Here is a 22,997-nt window from a genome sequence, read left to right on the forward strand (position 1 = left end):
TGATGATGAAGATAAAATCATTCTTGACCAGAATTTGTGCTTCTGAAGAGCACAGGTGGCTTGGGACTCTGCTGTCATGCACCCACTCAGAGGCACAGCTTTCACAGTGCAGGGGCAGCGTGTCTCTGAGCCCAGCACTGCCTTGCTGGACCAGGAAACTTGGAATTTTCCGTAGCTTGCTCCATGCCTCAGTCTCCCAAGCTGAAAAATTGGATAAGAAATCCAATTTTCAGATTCTCTCAGGTTCTTAGGTAACAAACACTATGTAAGATGTAAAACATGCATCGTGTTTAGCTGCATCCGGATTTGATGCAGAGCTTTTTATGGATCTCAGCAAGACAGAACTGACAACAAATACCTTAATAAAATAGCTGTTTTATTTAGAATAACAAGAGGAGTATCGATAGTGAGTAAACCTTATATCCCTTCTGACAGGAGGAATCCAAAATTCATGCTACATGGAGCCTGGATGGATTCCTCCCACAGCACACCGCACAGATCCCACCCATGGAGAGGAGCTCCTCCTTTTTGGCCATTCAAGCTGTCACACAGAGTTTGCTTGCAAGCAAACAACTCTATTAATCATTTCTACAGAAGAGAAGCCCTCAGAGGCCTTCCTGCTGCACTTTTAGATGAAGGCAAGGCCATGCAGGTGGTGCCAAGTGGGTACCGAGTGGGAGCTGCCTGCAGGCTCCTCTGTTACCACAAGCCGGCTGCCTTTATCCTGCGGCCACAGGGCTTGTACAGCCCCTGCACTGCCTCCACCCACTCAGGCACCTTGTACGTGGATGCACGGAGACAAATAGTTTTACATCCAGCAGATCTGTTTGTCAAACTCCTTCTACCCAGCTGTCTGTGTCCGTAGAGGTGTAGCTTTATCTCTGTAGCAGGGGCAAAGTGAAAGCCTGAATTCTTGAAGAGTCTTGCCTGTAGCCTATGGGGTTCAGCAAGGGTTGGGCAGGGACTAGGTTTAGGGAGACAGGGGAGCGGTGCTGCTGCATAGAATTCCTCAAATAGCTTTGACAGCTGTGACCATGTTTTTCAAAGGCACAAAATGAGCTGTGCCTGCAGAAATGTGTGGATAAACCTCTGAAAAATGGCGTTGTTGGCACTCAGTGTAACAACACCCAGGTATTACAACGTAATCATCATATTTTATAGAATAGTTACTGTGTGTCACAGCTGACCTCACTATTCTGATACTGTACTTCAGCTCTCACAAGGAACATCTCTAAAACTGTGTGCCTGAAAACTCCTTTATCACATTTAACTCATGTTTTACATTCTTGAAGCTAGTCACAGATAAAACATCCCAGACTTTGGCAAAAGCAAGGCACTCCGATCCCCTAGGGTTCAATTAACGTAAGGCATTTAAATCCATCACACAGCAAAATGATGGTGCTGGTAATCCTGTACTGTTAAAGGTTGCAGAGGGAAATACTCTCACTGGAGCTTTTTTCATTTAAAAAGGGCTTATGGACATTGTATGTCTTCTTAAAGTCTAACATGAAACAAAGATTAAATTGTCAGTCCTAGAAACCTTCTGGTTTCCTAGAAATTACAGCATAAAACAGAAAGCAAGACCTGTTTCTGGACTTCATCTCTCTGCTCCCTGCCCTCAGCTATTTATCAACTATCTACAATTTTGAAACCAAAATAAAACCCAAGCAAGGCATTGCACAGAGCCTCCTTCATGTAACTGTACAAGGACTGATGACTAGGAGGGAGGAAACAATTGAAAACCCAAGAAAAACACTCAGTTTTCCCATTTCCAAAAATAAAACAACAGCGCTATTTGAAATGATTTTAATTAGGAATTTTGCAGTCAAAACACTGGTAGGTAGGAAACTTTCTCATGCTTTTCCCCTGAAACATTTTCAAATGGAAACCAACTCCTGTTTGGAACAACACTTAAAATAGGATGACAAGGAAAAACAAAGGTTGCAGTGCTTCTCCGTACCTGCTTTTTACTTTTGTGTTTACTGTGGTCTGTGGCCAAATGTCTTTCTGCTGACATGTAAGACAAAAAAAGGAGGAACGTGAAACACCTGGAAGAAAGGAAGCAAGACAAAATGTTTACCATGCAAAATCTTAAAATTATTAGCAATAAAAGCACTGCACTGAGCTCTGGGTCTGGATGACGCCAGCCTTTCCATGATTTAACACAATCGAAAAACAAAGATGAAGGCCTAAAACGTTCTCCTGTGTTATGTTGTCTAGAACAGGCAAAAAAAATCATTAAGAGTTTCTTATCAGCGGTGTAGTATGATAGAGACTTCCAGCATACGCACTTCCACTACACCTCAGCTGCAGCTTGTTTTTAGTCATAAAATGCAGTCTGACCCTGAACAGTAGAAGGCTGCCTTCCCCTGGTCCTATGATGTGGAGGAATTTGTGGGAGGACAGCCACAGCCGCCCAGTGGCACATTCCTGCCTTCCGAAATAGCATTTAGTGCATGTTGAAAGCAAGCCCTGGCACCTGGCTAGCCCCATGGGCGCAGGGTGGCAGCTGAGCCAGCTGGCTGTGCTGAGAGGCAGGAGCGACTAGTTGGAGGGCACTACTTTGCTATCACAGCCATGCAGCTTTTGGGACCCGGGCGGTAGTTCTGCATGGTCCTTCTGCTTCAGATGGCCACGGGCTCTGCACCACCAATGCTATTTTACACAGCAACGGGTCACTGGTCCCGGCTCTGAAGCAGGACCCCCGTGGTCCTCCTGAACCTGAGTTCTACTGATTCCAAGGAGACTCAGATCTTACTCTCAGCAATCAAAAGGAAAGCCAGCAGTAATTCTCTCAGTAAGCATTTACAAGGCTGGAATACAACTAAGATGACTCAACTCCAAAACAATTTGATAAAGGAAGCTTCCAATTCAAGGAAACCAGATGATGACTCAAAAGGTTGATTCCAATTCTTTTATTCCAAAACAAAATCTCAGCCTACTTGAATTAGGAAGAGAAAAATTCAATCTCTGCCCTGATTACAAAGCATGTGTGGCAGCTGATAACTAACTGATAGCTTAGAGGAAGTCAGCAACAACAGCATTAATGTGCAGGCACCACGGTTATGCAGTCCCTTCCAACCTTGGCACCAAACATCTCATGCAGAGGCAGTTATTTCCTCCAAACAGTTTTAACTGTTGCCTCACAAAATTATTATGGGCCTCCTTCAATTCCCAAAGTTAGTACTTGAATAATAAATTGCAGAGATTTCAATGAATATTTGAATAGGTGTTCTTTTGAATCCCACATTTTTTAAATTTAGAAAGCGTGTTTAAAAGCAACTGCTCCCTTCTTAGTAGAAAATAAAATAAATTCTTCATTCTCTTAAAGCTGAACAGATTGAAAGGATAGGGACTGGCCCCTTTTTATGCCACACTTCACTAATGTCTTTAGGGATATTAGACCAGGTCAATTAAAAAAAAAATAAAGAGATGAAAACAACTTTACTTAGAAAAAAATTGTAAGTCTGGATTTTATTTCTTAAAAAAAAAAAAAATCAATTGTGAAGTTTTTTGCTCAGGTTTACTATAATGTAAGGAATGAATGTATTTTATTGTCAATCATTAATACTAAAATGACAGCTATTTTTAAAATGTCAAATAAAATCAATGTGCAAACATGGTCATTAGAGTATTATACATACACACAGTAGAAGAGCTTAATATAATTTACATAATTTTTCTATTGTATCAAAGATCACATTTAGCATATAACAGAGATTCTGATTTCAACTTCCAATAGCCACTTTACGTTTACTATAAAAATAAAATTTAAAAAGAGATCCTCAAGTCCAGAAGCTATCCTTGATACAGTAACTGCACAGAAAATACAAATCTGGGGGGCAACTGTAAACATGGAAGGAAAAAATTCATTTATTTCTGAAGCAAATTCTCATCCAGCAGGAACAGACTGGCTTCCTAATCTCCAGGTTGCTTTTGAATATATGTGCATTCCCTCATCTCTGTTTTTCTTGAATTTTTTCAATCCCGAGTCATGTGCAAATACATGCTCCAGAAACGTTACATTCCACACACATTTTCTAGATCCTTCTTTCTTCAGCATGTGTAATACAGGTATCAGATCAGTGTGGAGCCCATTTGTGTTGCCACAGCAGCTTCAGTGAAAAGGGGTGATGCAGTGCATCCTGTCTGGAAACTCATTCCCAGGAATTCCTTCTTGTATTCATGCCACACGGGGTATTATCCCATATTGACCTTTTTATACTGACATGAAAGCACTCCAGAGTTAAACTGCACATCTGGAGAGGGCGACCACAGTGACCTAAATTGCTGTTCATAAGAAAATTAAAATAAAAAAAAGGACTTGAGCGCAGCTTCCTTTACATAATATGCATTGACAATGCGAACCAACCTTCTTCTTTTTGTTTTTCTGCCTGCAAAAGAGGAAACAAGTTGAAAGTCATTCATCACAAGCTTCCCACAGATTTGCTAGTCAGCGCTTGCTGGCATAGGATTATCCACTTCCCTGATATGAAGCAATTGTCTGCCACAGGGACCATAGAGGTAATCACGCTGTCAACTTTAGACACCTAGCTGAAGTCACATCTACCTGAAGCATTCTGAATTTCCCCTGTGGAGATGTTTACTTCCCTATCAGGGCAGGAAGTCTTGGACTCCCAGGTTGGGTTATTTTGGATATCTGGAAAGACAGCATTAGTATCTTCTCACAGTTGCTACAAACAGATCTACTAATGGTTTACCGGACTACACTACTGTCTGGAACCCAATGTGAAATATCTCTGTAGTCTATTCTTTTTGCATATTAGGAAACAGCAATCAAGATCAGCGATTGTTCTTTACTTTCAGATTTATTTAGTTTTCAGCACTTCTGCAATTGCTAGGCGAAAGCTTGCTTCCCTCTTACACATCACTCCACATCATAAAGGCTACTTGAAATTTTCTGGAGCCACCAGTGAAAGCCTGAAAGAGGTTCCCTGTTCTAAACACAAATAGAAATAGATGACACAGCAAAACGAGCAGTTACAGGAATACTCGCTTATAAACACCAGCCCCATGACAGCAAACAACCAACATGACTAGTGCTCAGTTTGTCTGGAATCTAAACTGACATGAGTCAATTACCTTTCACCTCAGTAGATTTACGGTAGGACTGAGCTCCCTACTCCCTTCTTTATCTATCTTGCATTCTCTTTATATGACACAGCAATCAAACTTACTCACTGAAGGTTTTGCAGTCTTACCTTTGGCCTTTGACTGACAGGAGTTAGTTTCACACTTTCTGACATGGCACTTAGGGGCGAACAAGGTTTGCTAGCGTCCCCTACAGACCTGTAAACATCCAAAATGACATTAAAAAAAGGAAGTAGTCAATGAAATCACATCTTTGATCTCACGTGATCAGTTTTATGTCACACTGGAGGTATTTTAAATACAAACAATGACATTTGAAGAAGCTATTGGATGTTTGTCCTATTTCCAAAGAGCTGAGTTTGATTTAATCTGGGAAAGTTCATGGAACAAGAGAAAGACGTGGTGATTTTTCCATCATGTTACAGTTCTGCTGTGCACATGATCAAGACACTACCAAAAAGAACAAATAGTAAAGGCTCAACATTTACCTTCTCACACTGGTCACACTGGCAGGGGAAACACTCTCTTCTTTGGAGCTGTCCACAGAAGCTGCCACAGGAATAGACACTTCAATTGTCCTCCTTGCATTTTCTGTTAAATAAATAATAGCTTAATTTTGATGAGAACACAGCAGCATTTCACAATATTCATTTCATTTTCACTTTTTTTTTTTTGAGGACCACCACATAACTTTTCACAGTTGCACAGAATACATAAACATATATTCGTATGGACATAAAACTTCAGGTTGAAGGTCCATTCAACCCAATATCCATCCTCTTCTAATGACAGATATTGAAAGCACTTATTCAGAGCAACTATGACAATGTGCATAAAAACAGAATGGCCCTTCCCTGGATAATCACTTTTTTTTTTTTTTAAAGTAATCGGAGGCTCAAAAACTTGAGATTTCTCTACTTCTTTTCCTTTAGATTTTACTTTTCACACTTAATTTATCTTACAACAGCTGTAGAAGTGCAAAAAGTGTTAAGATCCCACTCCGTGAGTCACTGCATGTGCACCTGCATACATGTGCACACATGCAGTCTCTCCTCCTCCTCCTTCCTCTCCCCACTCAAGTACTTCCCTTTATATATCCTCTGTGGCTTATGAAGGGGGGAAAGGGTGGGTGTCCTAGATAGAGCTTGTGTGTACATGCTCACACAGTTCTGCTTGTAGTTGCAGTAACTCCACGAAAAAAAAAATAAAAATTAAGAAGGCCTCCTCTGCTGGAAAGTATTTTTGTTTATAGTTACAAATGGCAGCTAATCTACAGATCTTGAGTTGGCAAGAATATCCCCTTCACTCATTTATCTTTTCAGATAAATGGAAGCTTCAGTTATTTCTTTCTGTTAGCACTGGCAGTAACTCAGCAAGGTAGCCTGAGGGACAGAGCACCCACAAGACCTAAAACTTCAAAAATGTGGTTGAGATACATCAAGCTTCTAAAAATGTTATCTGGAAATACTTAAGTCTTTCCAAAAAGACTCTCCATCATAGAGGACTGATTAACATGCTGCAAGAAGAATGAAAATATTGGGAATTTCAGACACCAAGGATCTCCCTTGCCATCTGTTGGCAACAAAGGCTAGTTCTGCCCTTCAGTGACTGTGTAGCAGAACTGTTCTTCAGACAAGGGCACAGCAAAGAACAAATTTACCATGAAACACGATATTTGCGGCAAAGTAACTAATTACTAAGAAACAAATTTTAGGGGAATTTTAGCTGATAGATTTTTTTTTTTTAGCTCTCTGAAGTCCTCCACTTCTAAAACCAAGGAGTGTTTGCACCACACAGGCATTAACAGAAAGTGTACTGCTGATCACAACTACAATCAATTCAGGACAGGTCACCCACAAAAGGGGAAAAACATCACCCTACCAGTTTTTGTTTCTCCCAAACTTGGGTACTTACCCGTATAATTTAGGGATGGGGGCAGAACTGAAGATATCATTGGAGAGACCAGATCGGCAGCAGCTACTTTCTGCTGGTCTATTAGCTGCAACAGTTTATCACGTGCTTCTGTACTTTGACGATTCAGCTCTGCTATTCTTTCTTCCAAGCTCTTCGTTGCCACAAGATGAGTCTACTTAGATAATTGGATAATTATACTTCCAATTAAAAAACTTAAAATTGCACCTTGAGGGAGAGCATGCAGTGTATATCAAGCACTTCTATACATTTAATTTTCAAGTGAAAAAACAATTAAGTTTACTTATATAGCACCTCCTGTGAGAGATCTGATTTGGTCCCTTCCACTGTCCTCTATCTAGGTTCTTAATTGACTAAACACAATGTTTTAAATGGGTCTTCCAATAAATAGGAAAAATAGCTCATCTGCATCATTCCAATCAGTACCAGCACCAGCACCCCTTAACCCTCTAGCAATTCACAGTAATTAAGAAAATATTTAACCAGAAAGACACACATTCAGGAGTGAGTGTAGAAGCAAAAACACATTTGTGGCAGAATTATCCTGGAACTCATTTTTAAACCAGATTTTCATCCATTTTGACCCCTTCCGCTCCAGTAATTATTTTCATAAAAAGATCATTTAAGTAGTTTGCATCATCTTGTACAACTAAATGACTTAATATTATACATATTACAACGAGGATGGTAAGCACATTCTCAGCCTACATTTACATGAGGGAATTAAAAATCTTTAGTATCCTTAACTGAATGGTAATTTAGCCACGGTGATGGAACAGAAGGAAAGATAGCAGCGAGGGGAGGGATTAGAGACATTTCTGTGATGGTAACTCCACTCGCTGGGGTTCCACTGAATAGCTGTTTAGTTGCAGATTAAAGATTTTCTATGTGAATTGAAGCCTTGAAGTTCTCTCTTTCTCAAAGATTGGGGATTTTCACCATGCAGTAAAATTGCCAAGACAGATCCAACTAGTATGTATCCTAGTATCAAGTATTTGCAAGAGATGTACCCACACTCACTCAACTTCCATGGGTTTCTGGGTGACAGTAGCGGAAGAGATGCCATGGCATGGATTTAAATACATATTTTTACAAACTTGACAAGAACCTGTGGGTTGGTGCAGTGTTTTCACTATTAATATATTTAACGCTTGGACTTGATGATCTTAGAGGTCTTTTGCAACTGAAATGATTCTATGATTATCCTCTGTTATTTCACTGATAGTATTATCCAAGCTGCAAGAGATATACCTACTGCAATCACCTCTCTCTTTGCAGCACAACCATACTCAAAGCTTATAAACATGCTGCACACATGGGACTTTTCAGCACTTGTATACAACATAGGTCCCATATGAGGAACTATTATTGACCTCCTAAGGGAATCGTAAAATCAAAGTCCGTGTGAATGAAAAGAATATCTGTTTTGCTACTCTTTTCCTTAAAAAAACTGACAGGTAAGAAACAGTCTAGAAGCATAAGTTATAGGAAAGAAGACCAGCAAAAAAGGGAATCCATCCTTCTGTTAAATTCTCACCTGTCCTTGTGAAGAGTCTGAACTAGGATTTGTATTTTGCATCGAGTCTGGCTGATGTAGGCATGCACTTTTGTCTTCTGAGAAGCTTCTCAATTTGCTCAACTGAGTTTTAATTAGCGAATTCTGCTGTGTAAGCTCAGCTATCTGTCCCAACAGATCACTACTTTGAGAGAACTCTTCAATTGCACTGTTTTTTCTGGCATCAGCTGGGCAGGGCAGACTGATTTTCTCTTGGGAACTCTCCAAGTCTTTGTCTGCAGTAGGAATTGGTTGCCTTTGAGTGATAAGATTGGTTTCCTCAGTTGTGCTCTGTGTTCTCAGGGAGGAGGGTGAGCTCTTTTCTTTGCCTGGTTCTCTCGCAGTGTTTTCAGTAAACTGAGAAATTGTTGTAAATACTACAAACAAGAAATAAAGGAACAGTAATGAAAGAGACATGATTTTTTTTTAAAGGAAAATGAATAGGAACTTTATTGCATCAGGCTAGTAATAACCAAGCAGGAATTTGAATTGTAATATCTAGCCTAAATGGCATATGTCACTGATCAAAATCACTCTATGCAATATCCTGCTGCAAGGACTCAACAGCATTATTTCCTGCTGCAAATAGTCTTACATTGTACATGAGCTTGAGAGAAAAGTCAGGGAGAAGAGAAATGTTTTGAATGTCTTAGCTGATATATCAACCACTGCTTCTGTGTAAGCTTCTGTGTAAGTCCTCCATTTTCCAAAAACCAATTACCTTATCTAATAAACTGTAAGTATGTATTTTCTACTGCTGTTTATATTGGATTGGTAACGTGACAAAGCTTTTGGAATGGTGCAATACAACACTTCTGGAATAATAATTTACCTATTCCCTAAGAAGTTGATGCACCGTGGCCAACGGAAATAGTTAAATATTCTTGTGGTCACTGTTAGCAAACTGGTAACACACCACACACATGACCAAATATGTTCCAGCGCTGTCACCCGCAAAGTCCAACTTGGATTTTGTGATCAAAAGCAGGGGTTCCATGTTTTACATACCAAATAGCCATTCTTTCCCAAGCATCAGCTTTTGCCACTGGAGCAGAGCATGACATTCAAAAATTTAAACCTACATCCACTGTTTTATGAACCATTTTACCATTTTTTACAAAAAAAATACTCAAAAAGTATTTGTTGAGCCATTTAGCATTCTTCACAGTCTCAAAAGAATAACAATGCATTTCTCACATACCTAACTATAGCAAAGTCTACGAGTATGGTTTCATGTTCCTGTTTCAAATGGCAGACCATGTCTGACAGTTCTCAATGGGACTGAAGCCAGATGATGCTCTTTGAAGAAAACTATCTTTAGTTCATTTCCTCCTTATTTATTATGTGTCTTTTCACAGCACTGCATACTACCAGAAGCTTGAACTAGATATAAATTTCCAATTGTTCTGGCAAGTTGTTAAAAATTAAAGGGACTTTTTGGTTATTTTTCTGACTAAAAAGGGTTACAAATCAATACAGATGACAGGGGTAGGACAAAAGGAGAGAAGGCATAAAGCCACACTGCTGTGGCCTGTTCCCTGTCAGCAACCAAACCAGTCATTGACACAGTCATCTGTCCCTCAACAACACAGCTTTACAGGGGCCCATCACACTCAGCAACCTCAAAAACTCCCAAAGCCTACAAATCCTGACTGTGAGTTAATCTGGCACCACGTAATTTCACCCCAAACTTCTTCAACCACTTCCTGTGTACTACTAAATGAAACCCATATGGAAACCTGCTCCCAGTTTTTTTGGAAAAAAATCTCTGCTGGGGAGATTAGCTCAAGGAGTATGCAGCCTACAGTCATCCCTGTTTGTCTGCAGCACTAAGGTCCTGGATTTCCAGTCTTCAGTGGTTCCACCATTATAGGTGACAGAGGCTGGATTACACCACCAGTGGAGGGAGAGCTCAGATGATGTGCTGTAAGTCATAGACAAAGAGCTACAGCAAACAGTGACAATCAAAGCCAGTGCAAGTTAAAAATGCCAGTCTGGATTGTCACTGACAGAGGACTACAGATGGAGAACTACAGGGGTCAGAAAGTCTAATGCACATCTGAATGCAGAAGCAGGGTATTCCAACTACAGGACCAAGGTGTTTAGGCATTCAGATGTAAAAACTTTGATAGAAAAGACATCTCCAAAGGAAATCTGAGCCCGAGAGACTGAAATAGTAAAAGCCTACTTTGGCCAGAGATCTCACCATTCTGGAGGGGAGACGATTCCTGATTGCTCTTCTGACGAGGTGGTGACAACAGGACAGCTGGCTGGAAGATGTGAGCCGGCAAGCTTCTACCTGCTCCTACACCACTTGAGGCACTTGGCTTCTGAGGAAACTTGAAAGGCAGTTCTTCTTGTGGTAACTTCAGCATATTTTCCCTGTTGCCTTCATTGCTCCTGGGCTCAAAACAGCTCAAATCAGTTTTTTCTAAAGAAACAAAGCCAGAGTAGAATTTAAAAAAAAAAAAAGAAAAATTAGTTTCAGATCAAAAGCAGTATAGGAAAAAGTGCCAATGACAATTCTTATGTTCAGGTATCTAAAAAGACAGACCAGAATATGTTCCTCACATAACCCTAAATTCCTTCTGGTCCCCTGGTACAAAACTCTAAGACATAACAAAAATCTTTACTGGGCTTAGGAGAGCAAAATAAGCTATCATACACAGGCTCACAATTTCAGCATACTGGTAAGAGAGCTGTTTGCAGCCCATGTATAAGACACACAAAGCATGGAGTCAAAGCTGTAGTCAGCTGTGAGACCACAGTAATTTTAATACGCCTGCATAGGCTGCTCCCTTAGCACTATCTTTGAATTCACCCTTAATGATTTTGCTCAGGATATTTGTTCCCAAAATCAAAGTTACCAGAAAATGAGGGAGAACGTTTGTGATCCCAAAGTACAAGAGACAAAAAACACTCTGCAAAGGCAGAGAGGCAAGCAAAAGATGCTGTTTGCTTAAGATATTGTTGATGGTTCACATTACTGAGATGGAATTTAAAACCTTCCACCCCTTATATAATGATCTTGGCAAGAGGTGAGTCAGATCTTCTTCCCCTGCTTCACCATGCAGAGCTGCCTTTCCAAAGCATCCTCCTCACATGCTGTTTGTCATGATATTTCCCCCTCCAACTCCTTCTTCAGCAACCCTCCCTCTCTCCAGAGATGTTCTACGTTAACTTACCCCTGGCTGCTTAACAGATCTAACCAACTGCTGTTTCTGGTCAGCAGCGACCTCCAGTGTTTAATGGAAGAACCAATCTCATACTATTAGAGTGCCTCAGCAACAGACAGGCAGGGTCCTGCTTCAGCTGGACATTTCTTACTTTTTTTTTAGTTAAATTTTATTTTACTTTTTAAGATTCTTAGGATTCATAGAATCATAGAACCATTAAGGTTGGAAAAGCCCTCCAAGATCATCTAATCCAACTATCCCCCTACCACCAATGTCACCCACTAAACCATGTCCCTAAGCACCATGTCCAACCTTTCCTTAAACACCCCCAAGGACAGGGACTCCACCACTTCTGTAGGCAACCTGTTCCAGGATTAACCTGATTTTGTGAGGCATCTTAACAGGGTAAGGAACAGAAGGATGCCTCCTGCTTGTGAGGAAAGGCTATTCTCGTTCTGCCTTCTTTTTCAGGAAAATAAAATAAAGACTTGTCACTTAAAAAGTTCAAGCCCAAGATTTGTCTTTATGGATAGTTTCCAAGTCCAGATCCAGATACACGAATGCCAGTGGGATGGAATTCAGCCTATAATACTACTTAAAAAAAAAAAAAAGCCTGTAGCAAAGTCCTTCTGCTCACAGCAGAAACCCACGGCATATGAATTTCCAGAAGTGACATTCAGGTTCACAAGAGGTGTTTATTCAAGTAGACATCTATTAAATACCAGATTTTCTACTGCAGAAATAAAGTAGCCACAATTCCAGTTTTCTCCACACACGCACACACATACCTTGGCCATTTGCTGGACTGTTGCTTGCAGTTCCAAAATGGTTTGGACTTTGTTCTATTCTAGGTTCTACCAAAGGGAGACTTTTAAATGCTTGAGTGAGAGAGGTTATCTGTTCATCTGTTACAATCATGTATTGCTGAAGTTTCTTCTAAGGATGGGAGAGAGAGAGAAATATTTTTTATTCTAGCAACATAAAAACAGGAATTAGAAAATTACACACCACAAGCAGCACTGAGAATAAATTTGGCCTCTTAATACTACTGTATGTATTTGTGAGATTCCACCAAGATATTATTCATGTCTCTATTCCTGCCTCAAAAAAAATCTCATTTTTTCTTTTCTTTTATTTATCATCCTACTTCCTCTCCAAGGTTGTTTACTGTTTCATTGCCAAAGGTAACTAATAAAAATAAAACAAAAATCTACTTCCACCACAAGCTGAAGAAACGAAAACGTAGCATTATTCCAACATCTATTCCACTTCGCTGCTCCAATAGTGGCAGGTGCTTAAACCATTAGATTGTACATAATAAAGCTCAGTTTTCAGTTTCACAGAGCTAGCGTTTTGTCAAGCTTTAAACATAATTAAAAAATAAAATAAAATGTTGACTTTACAAACACCCCTTCCCCATACCCCATGACCGCTGTTCTCAGACTCCTCATTCAATTTTATCACTTTCTTTCCTGAACATACGGACAATGCATCTCAGCCCGTATTTGTAACAAAACACTGTAGCACGTTGGGGAAAGGGGCTCAGTACCTGTATAGTAATGTTTTCTTCCCTCGCTAGAAGTATTTCTGCAGTCAAAGCATCAATCAGTTCTCGGTGCTCATTCAACATCTCCTCATGACGTTGCCTCATCAACTCTTTCTCACGCAGTTGTATTTCACTCTAAATAGGGAGAAAAAGTTTAAAACTTACTGTAGTTAATACAGATTCATATTTGGAAACAGGAATAGATCAATATCACACCTCAGCCGAAGTCCATCCTCTGATGGTAGTAATTTTTCAATCTTGAATTGAACATTCATTGTTTGCTTCCAACGCAGGTCTTAAAGGAGAATCTTTCATATTCCTGTGCTACCCAATATTCGATTTATACGTTGTTATGCATCCATACAGGAAACAGTAAAACAAATCAGGTTTTTAAAGTAATTTTTTCAGTGGTTATACACTCTGAAAAGGAACCAACAGAGGACAGCTCCATGTTCATTAGGAATCTATTGCCCTCACTATGAAATAGAGCACTGGTATTTAGGCAACACATTTTTTCTGCATCCGTTAAGAGTGCAAGAACTGTCATAATCTGGTTCACAATTTCACAAAGGCTCAATGAATCTGTGAGCCACTGCTGCATCTTGAATAGCTCTGGATTAGAGATGAAATAAAAACTTTTTAAAACAGTATTTATTTCCCCACAGCTTACAGGTAGTTGTCTTTATGAAATTCCATTGATCTGCAGTTGTGCAATGCTATAGTAAGCACTTCAGGTCGTTCTTGTTTAAGGTGAAGTTGCTACTACGGATAGAAGAAGAAAGCTAAGGAGTTCCTCAAAGAAAACTTAAGATTTGGGTACTCTTCTTCTAGTGACAATAGCATCACCTTTGAGAGGCCAAGAAGAAAATGAACTTCTAAACAAGGCTGTAGTTAATACGCTGCTACAGCTCTGAACGTATGTAAAAAATAAGTTTCAAAGTAATTTGATTAATACCTTCTGCAAATAGTTACTTGGAGACTTTCATTGCAGTCAGTTCCTCCCTTTTCATTAGGGATAGCTGTTTCTAACAAATTAAGTTTTACCTCCTAATTGCATGCAATCCAAATAATAAGTAATGATAATTAGACTTCAGAGTAAATTGATTGGAAGCCAGGAAAGACCAAAGTTGATGCCTCTGATGCAAGTTTATATCCTTTTTCTTTCATTCTACAGATGGAATTCAAAGTCTTCTCACCTCTTTGAGGTAGCGCATCAATCGACAGAGAGCATTCACCAGGGACAAGGTAAATCCGGTGAGGCCTTCACTTCTCTGAGCTTTTTGGACCTCACGGCCTGTACATCGCTCATATTCCTCCAGTTCATGCTCCACTTCGTGTAACATACAGCTGAGAACATCTAGGCTGGATTTATTGTCCCTCTGAAGGTCAATGGGGACTGAATGAGCAAGAGCATCATCTCTCCTCTGTCTTGCTGAGTTCTGTACAGTTTGCTTTCTTTTCACTGGGGGGAGAAAAAAAAGTCATTGAAATTTCAATTTGTATAGAAAGCTTTGCAATAGGAATGAAATTATATTGCTTATTGAAATAAATCAAAGGAGAGGTCCATAAGAGAACATCCCCAGTCGCTCTAGTCATTTTCAATAATCAAAACCCCTATTTTCTGTCACCGCATTAGTACCTCTCTGGTGTTGCTGTTTGGTGCTTTTATCTTAGAAACCTATTTATACTTTTCTTCTCAGTTAAAAGCACAGAAACAGTTTGCCAGCGACCAGCCAGTGAAAAATTTCAGCTGCTTTCAGGTCTCATATTTAATGAGTGACTCTTTTACAACTATCTTTTCATGTTACAGCTGTTTACGGGGATTGACAATGGGTATAAACTACATGTAGAATATGTGGATTGAAATTCTTCATAAAGCTGTTCAGCATCAACCAAAAAGCTGTATTAGAAACAGAAAAGCACCACAGGAGGGAGAACTCTATAGCCAGCAAGGTAATGAGTTGCACCACATATTGGTGGTTCCGTGCTTGCTATGGACTTTGCTTTGTCACCAGAACACACTACATAAGGGGCAGTGGAATGCCAGATGCTCAAAAACTTGGATGGATGAGGGCCCCTAATCAATCTTTGGCGTTCACCCTGCTGTGAGCAGGGAGCACAATGAGACGACTTCCACAGATCCCTTTCAAGCTATGATATTAAGGACCTTATTCAAAGGAAGGTACGTAATTTTTAAAAAATACTAAACTTTTTGCTGAAATTTGCTTTTGTTTTCCTGAGTTTGGGTTCAGCACTTGTCTCACAGTGTAAGTCGAGTCTACCGTCTCTTCTTCATCTTCATTCTGAAGTCTTGAATGGATTCTCTTGACTACACTGGTAGCATTGAGGGCTGATTTAAATACAAAACAAAAAATACATGAAACTGGAGATACTCTTAATAGTAGTACATTACAAAGTTATTAGAAAATTAGAAAATTTGGCTTTTTAGGCCAGAAGATCATCTGAGCCAAATTAAGAAGTCTCTCTCACCCCAACCCAGAACATGAATTCAGGATGGAATCCTATAAACAGCTTAATAACCCTCAATAGTCTGCGATTTGGCAAATCCAACCTGAACGATCCAATGATGGAGAAAAAGTTGTTGGAGTCAAAGGTACTTCTTGTGATAAGGTAGTTCTTCTCATACCCCTTTCAGCCCACAACCGAGAATTCACCGACGAATTTTCTTCTCTCAGTATCTGAAGCAGCCTACGTTCAAAACAAGCGTAATAATGAACTGTGATATGATAACAGCATGATTCTAGATTATCTTTGCAATCTAGAGAAAGCTTTTTAGAATACCTGTAACTACTCAGGTGAGTTCCCTACTCACATTCATTCCCAGGTTTAAGATTACAACAATGGCTTTCCCTAGAATTCTGAGATCAAGAAAGGAGTAGGGAGGGAAACAAACAAGCAAACAACAACAACAACAACAACAAAGACTACACACAACTAACTTAACTACTTCCATACAACATCCTTTGAACTCCTATTTCCAGTATTAAAGAAGTAGAAGCTTGAACAGATATATTTGCACTGACCTGTCAGCATTGACGCTGGATTTGAAATTCAGAGGTTCATGCTGTCCATCTTCTGATGGACAGATGGATAATGCTTCTTCTTGCACTTCATTAAGAGCCTTTTCAGGAGACAAAGACAACAAAAGGAACCTCAGAGAAATATCAGGTTGCCTTTAAGAAGTTATACATCAATTAGAATTGCTTCAAGAAAAAAAGCTACCTCTCTCCCCCTAATTTGTTTAAATCCCCACCTCCAAAACAAAATTACAAATCAACAACAGAATAAAGATCTCCACAGATCTCCATAGGAAGGTTTGGGGAGACGTTTTAGTATATGAGAAATATTCACACTGACAATTATCTTGGAAAATAACACAGCAAATGATTAATTCAATACTCAATGTCTTATTTCAATGATGTATACTGAATAAGAACTACACACTACATACACTTAGGATAAAAAAAAAGAATCTATCAGGTTTCTGCCCTTCTGGGTATGCCCCACCAGATAACCTTTAATTGTGATTTTCATAGGAAAATAAGAAAAAAATTCTCACAGAATCAAGAGAATATAACACCATCTCTTTCAGTTCCACAGCCCTTACGGTTTTCAGCAGTGAGCTACTTTTCAGAGGTGTCATATGACACTTCTCAAACCAAAGTGAGCATTCCTGGTATAATTCATTCTGACACAATCTAAATAAAAATTTAAATGAATTTATACGAACATTAAAGTTGTTACACAAAAATAAATAATTGTACAATAATGTAAAGTATTAAAAAAAAACTTGTAGTACTAATAAAGGTTGTGGAGTTAAGTGAGCATTATCTGTGCATGATCTGAAATAAACTGGAGCCCATGTCCTCATGTATGCAGACAGTTGGAAAAACAGGTATATTTCAATAGGTAGCAATTAGTTCTAATTAACATAGAGTTGTGTGTTGTTTTTTTTTTAGTTTATAATCAGTTTGTTCTCTATCTGATAATTAAAAGGGAAAGCATACTAATGTGAGACATAAGAAATTAGTGTTTCTTTTACTTAAAGGTTGGAAAAAAAAGAAACTAAACTAAAATCATGATTGCCAGTGTCTTGCAAAACAAATTCATGTCAATTTAATAGTTTTCTCTGTATGTTATCAAGATGCTACACCATACACAGAGGAAAGGTTTAGGTCTGCTTGGAAACACTGCCTTTGAATATTCTTATTTTGTGCAACTCAGAAACGTGGGACATGCATGGAACTGAATATATATTACCTGAGAATCCATGACAGATTCACTAAGGATAGAAAGCTCAGTGGGAGGATCGCATTTCTGTATGATGGGTCCTTGACATGATTCTACGTCACAGTCAGGAGCCACCGTTACATTAGGGAAACCTAAAGGAATCAGAAAAAATCAGGAAGAATTCAGGGGACTCAGTCTGTAGTACCTCACAGGACTTAGTATCAAAAAGCAAGTTCCTGTACATCGTATAAAGAGGAGTCACAGGGGTTTGTCATTTTGACTAACTGGCAAAGGCCAGTGAGTTATCTCAAGACATTCAGCCATGATGTATCAAGCAACAAGAACCAAACTACTCTATGTGCACAAACTGGCACTCTGTGTATGTTGGTAACTTTGCTGCAGAAATGGTCAGCATCAGATGCTTCAGAGGAAGTCACCAGAAATTCCACAACAGACTGGTACGGCGGATTAACCAGCCACGGCTCTCTTCCCTGCCACATGGTTATCCTCATCCGTGTTTCATCCAACACAAACAGAATCAATTGTGTTACATCAGATAAAAACACTTAAAAATAATACTTTGTATAATAAGACTACTTATGAAAAGCGATAAGATAAATGTACTCTTACACAGAAATAAGATGGTCTACCTGTTCGTGTGCGAGGAGCATCCCCAAACAAGTGTTTTGCCACAGCCATGACCTCATCAGATCGTTCCAATACATCTTGCAAATGGTACTGATCAGAGAGAATCTGAAAGTATAGCATATAAGGAAATATTTCATATGGTGCAGACTGATTTTTCCTTTGTTGTTCAGGTACAGTTAGCAGAAGGATAGCCAAGAAGGCAATGTTTACAAAGTTGGCACTGTACAGTGAGATCCCAATTAAGACAAATCAGAAGACCATACTTCATCCTGAGTGACTAGAATTCACCTTGTTTTTCTGAAATGTTAAGTAGTTATCACTTCTGGGGTCCCCATCAACACTGTCTCATCTGATAGACACCCAAAAAATGAACCATTTGAATAGGTACAAACCAATTCAGACAGACTTGTTTCATTCATCCTTGATTATTGAAAATCCTGCCTTAAAATCAAAATCCTGCCACAAGCCTTCATAGAAGCTTCAATGGACACAAATACAGTTGACTGCACCTAGCAAAACAAAATGATTCAGCCATCTCCACACATTTCTGACAAGATACAGCTTCGGTCTCTCTCTCCCCCAGTATTTGAAGTCCATGACTGGAACCATGCCTAAGGACGCACTCAACTACTCTACTTTAGATTCAGCTAAATCTGCTCTCACAGAGGCCCAACCAGTGTCGCTCACTGCCTCAGCTCTGGGCAGCAGTGGGTTCCTTTGGAGCTGGCTGAAACTGGCTCATATCTGACATGGGGCAGCTTCTGGACTCTTCTCAGAGGCCATCCCACTACCAAACCCTTGCCACATAAACCTAACACAATATGCAAGTGATCTCCACTTTATCATAGTTCTTCAATTTTAGCTAGAAAAAGTACTTTAGAAGATCCCACAGAAAGACAGGCTTACTTATGCCCTCGTACACTATGCCTCTTTTGTCAGATTTAATTTCTGCTCTCCTGGAAATCCTAAGAGAGACCAGCATGCAGCAGTTTCATAGCACTACATGCTATTATCTTCACAGTTTCTTTCAGTGCCTATTGATAAGTTTACTAATGCTTTATATTCAGCCTCATTCAAAAGAAAAAATAAAATAAAATCCAGGGACATTTCACCTGTTTTTTTCCTCTCATTTCACAGTTCCCCCACACAGCTCACTTCCATGTCTGTCTAGACTTTTCAGCCTGAATTACACTGCAATAGATCACTTTGCCTCATAACCAATTTAGCAAATCAGAGAGTATTCATGTCGCTTAATCATCTCGTATATTCACTTCTCCAAATCACCATTCAGTTTTTATCCTTGATACTAACTTCCCATTTAGCCATCTGATGTCAAATTGATGCAGGTTTTTAGACAATGCTATGCCAGCTCTACAGAGGAAAAAAATATGGTAACGCTTAATTATTCCAAAACATGATATCCTTTGCCTAAAGCAATTAAAACTAAGTTGACATGCTTACTCAGACAAGTTATCCTGATAAATTTGTTTTCATGCTCCCCTACTAGATCAGAATCAGCAGGTTCCTAAGTTTCACTTACCTGCTGAACATGTTATAAGAATTTATTTAGAGCATTGTTCCCAAGGTAAATTAGCTTATGTTTGTTTGTGATCAGCAGAAAACAAAGTGATATTAGCTTCTAACCGCTTTAGGCCCATTTACACACCCTCAACATACTCACTGAGTGCTGCATCTTCTCCCATGAATTTCATTTAAATTGACCTATGAATTTCATTTAAAAATTCATCTTCCTTCCCATTTCAGATTGTTACTAAAGATAATTAAACAGGACTAATCCTAACCATCCCCTCTACGTTAATCCATTCACTACCTACCATTCAGGGTAACGCACTAACAGTAGTTTAGAAATAGGGTGTTACGGGGCCTATCTGAAATCTTCTTTCAGATTTTTAGGCAGGCAACCTCCCTCACCCCAAACATTAAAATTTAGATGTTCAGATTCAAAGAGGCCTGAAGCATTACAAATGGCATAGCCAGGCAACAAGGATGAAATGCTCAACTGCACAGATAAGTTAAGATGTTTCACAACAGTTAAAATGTTATGCAGCCTATTCCTATCACTGCAAGTAGAGAATGTACACACAGATGAAGACCAACTATCCAAAAAGAGGAGCAAATTCTTACCTATGTGCAAGAGCAGTTTTCCCACTACAAATCATCTGCGACAGGCTGAAAAGCACAGATTTATCTCTTACCTCACGCATCAGAGCCAATTTCCTCTTCTCCAAAGAATCAGGATCCAGTTGCTTTTGTTTCTTACATTTTCTTTTCAGAGCCTTCTCCTGCAGTTCTAGATGGACCAGTGCTTTGTTTTTTGATTTGTGTATTTCATGGCGACGCAGCTACATAAACATGAAAGAAACCAATTAAAAATCAAGGTACAACCTAAAAACAATGATAACAATCCCTTTTCCTTGATTTTATCCTTCATGCACCAGATGTTTAATTTACTTTTATGGTAGTGCCAATGACAGCACACAAATATCCACAAATGTCAGATCCCATCAGTATTAGCTACTTTTAATGCAATTGCAAAGGTGAATGATGGGAGACTAATTTTCCATCTGCTGACTCAGCAGGAGTTTTCTCAGCTGTAAAAAGAGGCAAAAAACATAAACACTCCCACCAATAATAAGCGTAAAAAGAGATATATTTTCCTGACTTAACACCAGCATCAGTTACCTGCAAAATTCTTGCTCTTCTTCTAACAATGATACATACATATTCAGTTTAAATATAAATTAAAGAAATTATATGTGTCAAGTGCTTGCAAAAGTGTCCAAATAACATCAAGATAACCATGTCTATCTCCACTGTTGTATCTATTCATCCTGACTAGGACGGATAGTCAAAATTTAAAAATCAACAACAGCTCTTATTGTCTATTCCATCCTGGTGATCAGTGCTACCAATGAAAAAGAATTGGAATTAATGTATTTTGTAATGAACAAGTCATTCGATGTAAAGAAGCACTGTAAAATTGTTTAAATGAAGATTGGACATCCTCAGAATTACAAGAAATTTCAAAATAAAGCACATTTTTTTGGTCTGTTGGGCAGAGATGAGGCTTAATGTCAAACTACTCCACAGAGTTTTTATTTATCTATAATAGGATACACTATGTTGAAATAAAAACATAGTTACTGCTTCCCAATGGAAACAGAGAACTGAGAAGATCCTGGCTGCCAGAGGAATAGCTGTGCATGCCTGACATATTATAAACAAACAAACAAACAAACAAACAGCAAAAGAACTGTATGTTCAGAGGTTTAAAAAAGGAGATTAATTGCTGTCAGAAAGCTATCCCAGTATGTATAGCGTACATTTATGCTAGATAATCAGATAAATCTCGTGGTTATAGGAAAGGAGCGGTGACAAATGTAAAACTTACGATGTCCTCAGGCGTGGCACGGTGGACTGTCAGGTCATGGACTGTACTCTGCAGAAAGGCACACGAAAACACATCAAAAACAAGAACAGCGAGGGAACTGGATTTATTATGTATATTATTGGATTGATTATTTATATTTATTATTTATTTTTTGTTAAGTTTGAGTAAAAAGCAACGAGACAGAACATAAGTAGCATAACATTACACAGCGGTACACTTGTAGAGCATCGACAGCATCCCACGTTTAGGGAGGGAATCGGTGAGGAAAAAGGATATCCCTATGGAGGCTGGGAGCGCTCTTCAGCCTCGGGGAGAGGAGGGAGGGGAGGGCGAGGGGGCAGCACTCACGTCCCAGTCCCGCCTGGCCGCCGCCTTCCTCGGCCCCTTCCTGGCGGCAGTGGCGGGGCCGCGGGGCCGGGCCCGTGCCCCCCTCAGCAGCACCCGCGACATGGCCGCCGCCGCCGCCTCGCGCGCAGCCGTTGCCACGGGACCGTTGGCCCCGCCTGAGGAGGGAGGGAGGTGGCGGTTGGGCTCCGCCTCACGGCCCGCCCGGTAGGTAGCGAAGGGCAGGACGAATCCTGCTGAGGGGAACTTAAAGGATGTCGCACACGCTGTTAAATCCAGATAAAGGGTGGCCCTTGGTTGGTTGAGCAAAGCGACCTCCTACAGGCTCGCCCCACAAGTGCGCCGCGGGTCCTCCGCTTCCCTGGGTCACATATGTAGAGCTGCGAACTACTCTGAAAGGTTAAAATTGACGCTTTCTTATAATACAATGTGAGCTTAATGTTTTGCCTGTTGGAGGTGAAAAGTGAAGGTGGAGGGTTTATCAGCTCCGCATTCAAAAATCATACCTTGAAGAGGAAAATTCCCCTTCACCCAGATCTCCTGATGCTTAAGAAATGATGATTTGTGATTTCTTTTCCTGCTGTCTGTGAGGTGATGATGTTTAGAAATGATGATTTCCCGATGGTTCTTATCCATCTAACTCCGGCTTAACCAACATCAGTGCAAAGAGGCAGGTGGTAGTGGTCAATGTGCTGAGGGAAGGAATTGCTTTGCGTAAGATACCTGAAGAAAAAGAAGGTGGAAATTATGAAGGGAGAAAAAAAGAAGTGACAGGAAATACTAGCAGCAACTGCTTTTGCTGAAGAGATGCAAAATGTGCATGAGTCAATTTATTTTTTTATGCTGTAGTTGCACCTGAACTTCTATTTCTTATAGGCACTAAACAGATACTATACACAACCTGAAGCTGAACATCAGACCAGCCTGTGGTAAAAAAAAAATAAATAATAAATCCCTGATCCTAGGCATATGTGTAAGGCGATGTACTGGGTTCATTAGTTTCTGTTTATTTTAAAATCT

At 39.7% G+C, this 22,997-nt stretch overlaps 1 protein-coding gene across 1 annotated transcript; it reads right to left on the minus strand.

The window, feature by feature from the left end:
* Window positions 1-1,792: 1,792 nt before the first annotated feature.
* On the minus strand, window positions 1,793-22,146 carry SPICE1 (spindle and centriole associated protein 1). Its single transcript, XM_068698502.1, has 17 exons — window positions 21,981-22,146; window positions 21,633-21,680; window positions 20,437-20,583; window positions 18,223-18,325; window positions 17,603-17,724; window positions 16,366-16,463; window positions 15,894-16,030; window positions 15,531-15,671; window positions 14,518-14,783; window positions 13,325-13,456; window positions 12,564-12,711; window positions 10,806-11,030; window positions 8,582-8,976; window positions 7,027-7,198; window positions 5,601-5,703; window positions 5,223-5,310; window positions 1,793-4,394 (listed from the first exon to the last, which is right to left on the minus strand). Exons 1-17 carry the CDS (start codon window positions 22,080-22,082, stop codon window positions 4,341-4,343), a joined length of 2,481 nt encoding a protein of 826 aa, XP_068554603.1. The 5' UTR covers window positions 22,083-22,146; the 3' UTR covers window positions 1,793-4,340.
* Between the last annotated feature and the right edge of the window lie 851 nt (window positions 22,147-22,997).

Source organism: Anas acuta, chromosome 1, assembly GCF_963932015.1.
Source record: "Anas acuta chromosome 1, bAnaAcu1.1, whole genome shotgun sequence".
NCBI classification, from domain to species: Eukaryota; Metazoa; Chordata; class Aves; order Anseriformes; family Anatidae; genus Anas; species Anas acuta.